The sequence below is a fragment of the Alexandromys fortis genome, unplaced genomic scaffold (assembly GCF_014885135.2).
Source record: "Alexandromys fortis isolate MF-2015 unplaced genomic scaffold, M_Fortis_MF-2015_v1.1 scaffold_66, whole genome shotgun sequence".
Classification (NCBI taxonomy): Eukaryota; Metazoa; Chordata; class Mammalia; order Rodentia; family Cricetidae; genus Alexandromys; species Alexandromys fortis.
In genome coordinates, this window is record NW_026067950.1 from 4,552,591 (window position 1) to 4,563,116 (window position 10,526).

General features: G+C 41.9%; 1 protein-coding gene across 3 annotated transcripts in view; it reads left to right on the plus strand.

Moving 5' to 3' along the window:
• Nucleotides 1-9,992, plus strand: part of Uggt2 (UDP-glucose glycoprotein glucosyltransferase 2) — an 85,645-nt gene extending 75,653 nt beyond the window's left edge. For 2 of the 3 annotated variants that reach the window (XM_050150369.1, XM_050150370.1), the window contains 4 exons: nucleotides 260-374; nucleotides 2,987-3,103; nucleotides 6,130-6,253; nucleotides 9,799-9,992. In XM_050150369.1, the coding sequence (XP_050006326.1) occupies nucleotides 260-374; nucleotides 2,987-3,103; nucleotides 6,130-6,253; nucleotides 9,799-9,821 (379 nt within the window). In that variant the 3' untranslated portion in view covers nucleotides 9,822-9,992. Of the gene's footprint in view, nucleotides 1-259; nucleotides 375-2,986; nucleotides 3,104-6,129; nucleotides 6,254-9,798 lie in introns of those variants that run through there. The other variant, XR_007593294.1, reaches the window with a different exon arrangement.
• Nucleotides 9,993-10,526: the final 534 nt, after the last annotated feature.

Consider the following 10,526-nt stretch of genomic DNA (forward strand, 5'->3'; position numbering starts at 1 on the left):
CCAGCTCTGCAGATCCATTGTGTACACGGTCCCTGGGGAGAGCCCAGCCTCTGCAGATCCATTGTATACATGGGCCCTGGGGACAGCCCAGCTGTGCAGATCCCATTGTGTACACAGTCCCTGGGGACAACCCAGCCTCCGCAGATCCATTGTATACATGGGCCTTGGGGAGAGCCCAGCTGTGCAGATCCCATTGTGTGCACAGTCCCTGGGACAGCCACACAAGCACCAGAGGACTAAAGAGTGCTTCTCTTTTCAGTGCCTTATATGTGGTGGATCTCAAGAAGTTCAGGAGAATCTCCGCAGGCGATAGGCTCCGGGGCCAGTACCAAGCTCTTAGCCAAGATCCAAATAGTCTTTCAAACCTAGATCAGGTAAGTACTACAACAAATTCTAATGGATAACTATCCTGTGTGTATAACCTGTTTCAGCACCCTTCATACACACAGCCCTTTCTAGACATCTGCCCTTCGTCAGACCCCTCTGTGCAGCCGTCGTTTTCACTTCAGCTCAGCGTCCTTCTCTAACAGGATCCTCACTTTCTTTCTCCTCCTCTCCATCCCCCTCATTCAGTCACCTCTTCTACTCACTTTCCCTCTTGACATGGGGCTTCCTCACAGCTGCCTCCCTCTCCCATTCTGTCTTTTGTGTGCTGAGCTTCAAGAACTCTGTGTATCCTGTGCTCCCTGAAGACACCTGACAGACACCTCCTTCCTCACACCCTGTTAAATTATTCATTATTGCCTCTAAATATTTCAGATGATTTAAACAGACATGAAAGACAGCACAGTTCATAATCCTTATTATTCCTAATAACTAAATCTATCCATATTTACCTAGCTGGTGTGTTTCGTGTACTTCATATGTACCACATACTCTCCTAAGACCTGAAACCACAGAAATCCAAGCACAATTATTCTTGAGGTCCCAATGCTGTCATTCTAGTTAAAATATATATGTATATTTGTGTACACATATGTGTGCAATTAATTTTTGGAGAAATAAAATAGGAAAGCATTATAAATAGGGTTCAAATGGTCAATCAAGTTTGGGGGTTTTAGTATAAAGTAGGTCCCTGTGAAGGTAGAATTAGAATGGGTTTCATATAGAGGCCAAAAATTATTCATACTGGTATTCCCAATGGTGAAAGTGGGCCTTCTGTGTTTGAGGAATATAAGAATTTTGGTTATGTATAAGGTTAAATACATATCTACTTGTATGTTTATGTTACCCATAGTCTTGTACATTAATGTTCACAACTTTATTTCTAACAACTGGAATAATCTTTGTAGCGGTTGTCTATTGCTACATGACACCTTTCTGTAAAATCTAGTGGCTAAGAGGCAGTTTCTGTGGATCAGTGGTCTGAAGCAGGCATGGCTGCTGCTCTGCTGCACCCCATAGCACCTGCTCGTTTGATGCTTGACAAGATATATGTTTCAAGTTGTATGGACTTCTTCAAAAGCCACTGCATGGAAGTTCATTCACCTGCGGGCTGGGGGCTTCACCAAGCATCAATTTTTGCCAGATGGCTTTGTTGCTAGGGCATGAGAAAAGTCAGAGAAAGGGGAGCTACCAACAAAATTGAAGTCACAGTCTATTCTAATATTTTTTGTTTTATTGCTTTAGCACTTTTCTATTGACACGCCCAAGAATTAGTCTTCCATGCCTGGCTTGTTTCATTTAACGTGATGCTCTCCACCTCACCTTTGCTGCAAATGATGGGATTCATTTTTCCTTTTGACTGCATAGTGTATAAACACTGAAGCTTCTCTACTCACTAGCACTTTGGTTTTGTTTTATATGTACCTGATTTTATGCATCTACACAAAACGTAGGAACTGTATGAGAGAATGCATGTGACACCTGTCTTCCTGAGGCTGGTGGCTTTGTTTAATGCAGTCATTCCCAAATGACATGATTTCACTCTTCACATAGCCCAGGGATTTTATTCATAATTTGTGGAGCTTTCCTGAACAAATAATCCTCTTACTTGCAAATATCAGAGCCTTTAACCCTTCTTTCCAATCTGCACATTTTTATTTCCTCTCCTGGAACATCTCCTAGGACATCTCATAAGATATTTAGTAGGGCTGGCGAAAGTAGAACCATGAAGTTTTAAATCTTAAGGATACATGGGACATCTAATGCAAACTAACTTCAACCCCTCAGAGACTGAGGTAGTGTGCTTAGAGAGCTACATTTCTGGGAAGAAAGAAGGGCTCTCTGCCTGGAATACAAATAGATACCTCAGGGGAAACACACTAAGTCTCTCTAAAAACTCTCTGTCTTTAACTGCTAGGCCCATTTTTCAAATTATGTGCCAGCAATCTTTGCTTAGGAAGCCTTGAGCGTACAGAAATATGAAATTATTCTTACAATATCTCTTCCAACAAGAGAGTAAGATGATTTGAGAATCTGGAGAAGATAATGTGTTCAACATAACACTAGCAGGTGCTGGGGAGGCGATTAGCATTGGTAGCACATACAGAGGACTGGGTTTGGTGCCCCGCACCCCGAGCAGTGGCTCGTGGCTGTAGCTGACTCTGGTTCAGGGGACCTGACTCTCCTCTGGCCTCAGCAGCACCGCCCACACATTCAGTGCACTTGCATGCATGGAGATAAAGCACTCTCGCACGGAAATAAAAATAGACAGTTTTAAAATTTAAAAGATAAAAACAAAAAACAAATAAGTCAAAAGGACAGGTACAAGTAAGTACCTAATCGTGGTTCTGCTATTCAGGTAGCTAGAGAAGATGAGGCTGTGCACGGCTGCTAACACGGGGTGACAGTTGTCAGACCTCATTCTTATCTGACTCTGGATGCGTTCTAGGTCACGTTCATACATGTATGACACAAGATTCTTAGGTTAGATTAAGCATGGCAAGCTTACCTCATGGAGATATCTCAAATTGTTGAATTTTATGATATGTTTAAAGTCTAAATGAGTTTGATTCAGACTCTAGCATATTAACTTTTTCTGTAGGATCTTCCCAACAATATGATTTATCAGGTTGCCATCAAGTCTCTTCCTCAAGACTGGCTATGGTGTGAGACCTGGTGCGATGACGAATCTAAACAAAGAGCCAAAACCATCGATCTGGTGAGTATCGTGTCTCTACACCCCCGTGTCACTTATATATATGCAAATATAGGCTATGCAGAGTGTCCAAATTTAAATGTGCTGTTTTACAAATGAAATGGCTCACACATATTATTACCACACTTCTTCTTTTAGTCTCTTATGAATTAAGTAAAAAGCTGTGTTCAGGAGGTCCCCAAGACTACCCTCAGGTCTGCTGATTAGTAAGGAAACAAATATATAAAGATAATCCATGGCAAAGTTCAAAAGAAAGTGCAAATGGATCATATGGGACCCTGGGGACACTGAAAAGAGCACGAATCATGAGCGTAGACAGAACAATTCGTGTCAACTAGGACCCTGGAGAGGAGAGGAGTCTGTCTAGGTCAGGAGGCATGTAGAGCGCCACATAGACAAGACCAAAGGGGACATCCCCACAGAATATATAGTTAAAGCCCTATATGTTCAAAACAAAGCTGCAGGGGCAAACACCAGCTCCCATGTTAAGGCAGGCCCATCAGAAGAGAAACACACTCTCAGTAGATACCATAAAAGTCATGAAGGTTCAGAACAATGTATTCCAGACTCTGAAAGTCCACAACTGCCAAGCCAGAATACCAAACCCATCAAAACTAAAGGAGGAAGGAAACATGTCTGCTATCTCTCTACTAAGTAGTGTAGAAGAAGGGACGCAGGAATGGGGAACACATTTGAATCCTGAGGTTTCCTTAGGAGAAGTTGGTCATGTGTCTTTATCCATGCCTAAGAGGAACTTTCAGACTTAGATGCATGGGTTTCTCATAGCAGTAGCTGCATGCAGAGAAGGGAGGAGCGGCATGGACTGGGCGCTTGGATCAGTCAGCTCCCCTCAGAAACACTTGGGAATTAAGTGACACGGGGCTGTAGAGATGCTAAGAAGTTAAGACGGGGCAGAAAGCGTCTGCATTCTTTGCGAGATATCGCAAGAATAGTCTTGAGCCCATGCTGATATGTTGTTGATACTGCTCCTTTCTGAAAGCTCTTGAGCTGGGCCTACACAGTTCTTCCTACCAGGATGGACCACTTAGAGTCCACTTTCCTAGTCCAAAGTTACATGGGTCAGACCTGCTCAGAGCAATAGACCACTCCCTGGTACCAACTTCTGCCTTAGTCACTGATCGATTGAAAGCATAACCCAGCCCCTGGCATTCATCCTTGGGGCGCCAGTGCCGCACCAATGCAGCAGAAAACTCCATCTCAAGACCCCTTGCCCTGAGTTGCCTTGGTCCGGACTCCACCTCCGGAAAAGCCCACCAAGCGCTGACCCCTTCCCAGGGAGGGTCAGGACCTCTCCCACGGGCTATTTAGGCTGCCACCAAGAAAAAAAACACGTGGTCTTTGGGTTTTACGTGCCCCTCCTTTCCCTGCCATGTTTTTCTGGCCACCCAGGAGTGCTGCAGTAAACATGGGCTTTGATTCTGTCTAATTTGGTCTGATTGGAATTATTTGCCTCTGTGGAGAGGCTCATCTTAAGAATATTCCTAGCAGTTACTTTTCTATAGCTGTGATGAGTCACCATGACCAAGCTAACTTTTAGAAGAGACACCATACCCATGGCAATTCTTATAAAAGAAAATATTTATTTGGGGTGGCTCACATCCAGTTCAGAGGTGGGACATGGCATCACGCAGGAAGACGTAGTCCTAGAAAAGTAGCTGAAACAGGAAGTGGACTGTGTGTCACGTTGAGTGAAGCTGGAGTTAAAGAGACCTCAAAGTCTGCCCCTATGGTGACAGGTCTTCCAATAAGAACACTCCTCCTTCAACAAAAGCTACCCCTCCTAATAGTGCCACTCCCTCTGGGATTGTGGAGGCTAGTTACATTCAAACTACCACATTAACTTACAGAGAAAAAATTTCACTCGATGCTTACAGTTGCGGAGGGTTAGAGTCCATGGCCACCATGGAAGAGGGAGCATGGCTGCGGCCAACCAAGCATGGCACTGGAGCAGTAGCTGAGAGCTCAGTTCTTGATGCACAGCCCAAGACAGAGGGAGATGACTGGGAATAACACGGGCTTTTGAACCCTCCAATAAGGCCACACCTCCTAGTTCTTCCCACACAGTTCCCTAGAGTAGGAACTAAGCATTCAAGTATATGAGCCTTTGAAGGCCATTTTTATTCAAACACCAAGGAGCTTACTAGTGAGAGAGTAAGGCTCCTCTATAGGGGAAGGAAATTGGAAATACGGGCACCATTGAGTCAGTATGCTCATTAAAGGACATGCAGAAACTTGGGTGAGTCATGGAGAAGGGCCATGTTCTGGTATGCAGGATGTCCCAATCACAAGGTGTCCCCTGCCTCCTCTCAGTTCCCACATGTCCTCACTTAGAAAGCTCACCTCACTTAGAAAGCCACCTCACTGGTTCCTGGCTCCCATTCTCATTCTCATTGTTGTTGAAGTTGTGATCCTTTCAGCATATGATTGCGTCCCTGATGTCCAGGTCCAGACTCACCTTGTCTCCCAGTCATTGTGGTCCCATTGGCAGCATTCAGACAAGACTAGGTGCGGTGTAGATGATCTCGGGGAATGCAGAATAAAGCAGAGCATTGCTGTCCTCATGAGGCAAGAGTAGATGACGGCCGGAAACTCTCACCCTAGTCTCCGCACTGAGCATGCGCTGTGCGCTTTTATTCGCAGCAGACAATTCTAGACCTTTAGCACAGAAGAGGACACATTGGTGATGCAATGCACTCGCCAGAAGGGAATGTGTCTTTGTTCTTTCCCAAGAGCCTCCTGGTGTGCTCAGTTCTCAGACTGGTGGTCAGTGATTACATCGGTGCTGCCCCAGTCCTCTGCGTCACAGGCAGCTGGCTATAAAGGGCTGGGAAGGCCAGCCTCGGTGTCCTCCAGGCCTGCCAGTGTCCAGTCAGCCAACACACGGTGTGGTTGTGCTTACGTCAGCCCTAGTGACATACACCCTAAGGGTCTCAAGTATTTCCTTTATTTCTCCCGAAATGTGGTCTTTTTTTTTCTCTTTTACTAACAAATTTTGTTTGAACTTTTAGTGCAATAATCCCAAAACAAAAGAACCCAAACTGGAAGCTGCTGCAAGGATTGTCCCAGAATGGGTCAAATATGACACAGAAATACGAAAATTATTAGATCATCTTGCAAATAAGAAAAGCGCAAGTAAGTGATTGCATGTGAGCCATGTGCTGTGTTAATAAGATCAGGGTAAGTCACAGACTCCAGTGACGCCATGAAAGCACTGTCAGTATTTCATTGGGAAAGTATATGACACGATTAAAATTTTATTTCAGGGCCCGGAGAGATGACTCAGCAAGTAAGAGCACTGCTGCTCTTGCAGAGGACTCAGGGTCAATGCCCAGCACCCATATGGTGGGCACAGCTGTCTGAAACTCCTGTGCCAGGGGACCTGGTGCCTGCCTTTAGGTTCCGTGAGCACCAAGCATGGTGCACATTCATATCTATGCAGGCAAAAAACACATCAAATGAAATAATAAATCTAATAAAAAATGTTAAGTAAATTTTTTAAAGAATTTCACTTTACATACGCTACGATCACAAATTATTTATTAAAATGTATGTTAATTGTACATATTAGTGACTTTCTCTGAAACATTTAAGCACACCCAAGACAGAGAATATCACTTAAACTCCAGTCTATATAAATGAGCAGTATAACATGATTTTTAGGAAGCGTGTTTACTAAAACCAGTTGTTAAAAATAGAGGAACTTTTATCTCTAAGATTATATTGAATTTCCCAAATATGAAAGTGGTCAAAATTAATTAAAATGCCTTTGATAGCTCACAAAGAAGCATTGCCTCCTACCTTGAGAACTGTCATATCTAACACAGACTGCCCTTGTTCCTGGTCCTAGTCTCTTAGTTGTGAGTTGGATGTTGTGGACTTGGTTTTGGCATTTCTCCTGTTCACAAAGCTCCGTCATCTTGACATTTCTCGGCTGAATGTGGTCATTCAGCAAGGTTTGTCTTTCTAGGAGTTTACTTACTTCATCTAAGACACACAATGCTTGCTGTACAGTTTCTTACAATACTTTGTTTTTTCTCTTCTGATACAATACATCCTAACTGCAGCCTCCTCTCCCTCCACTATTCCCCGTTACCTCCCCCAACTCCCCTTCCCCCAGATCCACTCCTCTATTTCTCTTCAAACCTGAGCAGATTCCCAGTGATATCAACCAAATGCAGCCTAACATGTTACAAGACCAGGCACAACCCCTCACATCAATGCTGGACACGGCAACGCAGTAGGAGGACAAAGGGTCCCAAGAGTAGGCAAAATAGAGACAGCCCCCACTCCCACTGCTAGGAGTCCCACAGAAACCTCAGGGTAAACAAGCATAGCGTATATGCAGAGGGCCTGTCTCTAACCCATGCGGGCTCCGTGATTGCTGCTTCAGGCTCTGTGAGCTCTCATGAGCCCTGCTTAGCTGATCCTGTGGACTCTGTTCTTCTGGTGTCCTTGGTACCTTTGACTCCTGCTTGGATATTAGTGCTCTATTGAATAGGGGGTTGATGAAATTTTTTTCATTTCATAGTCTGCTATTTTGTCCTATTGACAGTGCCCTTTGCCTTACAGAAGTTTTCCAGTTTGATGAAGCTCCATTTATTAATTGTTGATCTTAATGTCTGCACTGTTGGCATTCTGTTCAGGAAGTTGACTCCTGTGCCAGTGTGTTCAAGGCTATTCCGGTTCAGTGTTTATGTTGGGTGCCTTGAGTCTGGTGCAGGGTGATAGATAGATCTATCTCTACTCTCCTACATGCCGACACCCAGCCAGACCAGCACCAATAGTTGAAGATGCCTCTTTTCCTATTATTTATGGCTTTTTCTAAATCAAAAATCAGGTGCCAATAGGTGTGTGGATTTATATCGAAATTTGATTTGATTCTATTGATCAACATGTCTGTTTTTATGCCAACACTGTGAAGTTTATATTACTACAGCTCTGCATAAGAGCTTGATCAGGGGTGGTGAAGCCTCCAGAAGTTCTTGTATTGGTCAAGATTGTTTTAGCTAGCCTGGGTTTTTTGTTTTGCCATATGAAATTGGGTATTATCCTTTCAGGTTCTGTAAAGAATTGTGTTGGAATTTTGATTGGGCTTGTGTTTACGCTGTAGATTGCTCTTGGTAGGATGGCCAGTTTTACTATGTTAATTCTACCTATCCAAAAGCATGGGAGATCTTTCCATCTTCTGTATCTTCTTCAAAGACTTGAAGTTTTTGTCATGCGAGCTTTTGCTTGCTTGGTTAGAGTTAACCCAATATGTTTTATATTATTTGTGGCTATTGTGAAGGATGTTGTTCCTTAATTTTTTCTCAGTCTGCCGTGTGTATAAAGGAGGCCTTGTAACTAGTCACTTCAATGAAGGTCTTTATGAGTTGGATTCCCTTGTAGACTTTTTGGTTACTCATGTAAACTATCGTATCCTCTGCAAATAGTGACATTGACTTCTTTACAGTTTGTACCCCTCCATCTCCTTCAATTGTCTTCTTGTTCCAGCCAGAACTTCAAGAGCTATAGTGAATAGATATGGAGAGAGTGAACAGCCTTGTCTTATTCCTGATTTCAATGGAATTGCTTTGAGTTTTTCTCCATTTAATCTGATTTTAGCTGTAGGTTTTTTGTAAATGGCCTTTATGTTTAGGTATGTTTCTTGTGTGCCTAATCTTTCCAGTACTTTTATGATTGGGCGTTGGATTTTGTCAAAGACATTTTCAGCCTCTAGCAAGGTCACCATGTGTTTTTTTTTCCTTTGTTATATGACGGATTACATTGACAATTTCCATATGTTGAACCATCCCTGCACCTATGAGATGAAGCCTACTTGATCATGGCAGATGATCTTTTGATGAGTTTTTAGATTCAGTTTGCAGGTATTCTTATCGAGTGTTTTACACCTACGTTCATAAAGGAAATTGGTCTGTAATTATTTTTCTTTGTTGAATCTTTGTATGGTTTGGGTATCAGGGAAATTATGGCCTTCATAGAAAGAATTGTTCCTTCTGTTTCTGTCTTCTCTGAAAAGTCTAATAGAATTCTGTGCTAAAATCATCTGGCCCTAGGCTTTTTTGGTTGGGAGACTTTTCATGTCTGCTTCTATTTCCTTAGGATTTATAGGTCTATTTAATTTTTTTATCTGATTTTGATTTAACTTTGGTAAGTTAATTAAGAAAATTATCCAGTTGTTTCAGATTTTTCAGTTTGTGAAGTACAGGTTTTTCAAGTATGACCTCATAATTTTCTGGATTGCCTCCGTGTCTCTTCTGTTCCCCTTTTTGTTTCTGATTTTGTTAATTTGGATGTTCTCTCTGTATGTGTTTTGTCTTCAGTCAGCCCAGGCAGCATATCTGTGTTCTTAAAGACCTCTGCCGAGTATCATCTATCTTGAGCTACATGAGGTTTTAATCCTATGTCATATTTGTTTATATATTTTAATTTTATTTGTTAAATTCTATTTGTGTTTATATATGTGTATGTGTGTGTTTCTTGTTCTCATAGACTTGTGTGCATTCACATTTTATAGGTGTCTAAAGAGACACAGATTTATGATGTGGTAGAACGGGTACCGAAATGTCCACACTGGTCTCTGTCAGACTTGGCCTCTCCATGTATAAAGTATATAGTGTATCTAGTATGGATGTCTTGGTGACATTGTAGCTGACTGCACCTTTGCTTCCCTGCAGTGTCTGCGCATGATGAGCTCTAGCACTGTTCCGGAAGATGAACTAGGATGAAATTCTGCCACCTGCTGGGCATTTGTGGAACTGCTAACCAGTAGGCCACTTCATTCAAATTACTGACCTACTATTCACTTTTTATAAACTTTATTTAAAATACTTGTAGAGTTTTAAAATAAACTTAATTTATGTGGTTGATAGATTATTCTTTTTTCTTAAGATGATGATGATGATGATGATGATGATGATGATGATGATGATGATGATGATGATGTTTTACCAGCTAGTTTGATGTTGTCAGATGTTCTGGAAGGTCTTTGAAAGTCCTGGAAGGTCCTCATTGCTGCTTATCAAACCATCAGCATCTTTTAGTATTCCAACTTAAGTACACCCATATTTCCTTACTCGCAGAATGTATTTAAATTACAGGAATTCATGCATTTTTAAGAAAAAGCACTCATGGCTTTCTCTCAGTTATTAAAAATAAGCCAGTTTTATTAACATTTTTAATGGAAGTCTTGTTGCACTGTGATCATTTATTTAACTTAAATCCTAATCTGGTGCTGTTTACATTTATTCATAAAATGATAGGCATATCCATACATGTATGTGTTTTTTAAAAGACTGAATATTCTTTTATAGAAATTAAGTAAAAAATGTAAACCTTATAGTCCTATAGAAACTAAGTAAAAGATTTCCCCCGCTGTGTTTAAGTAGATAAATAGAAATAGTAA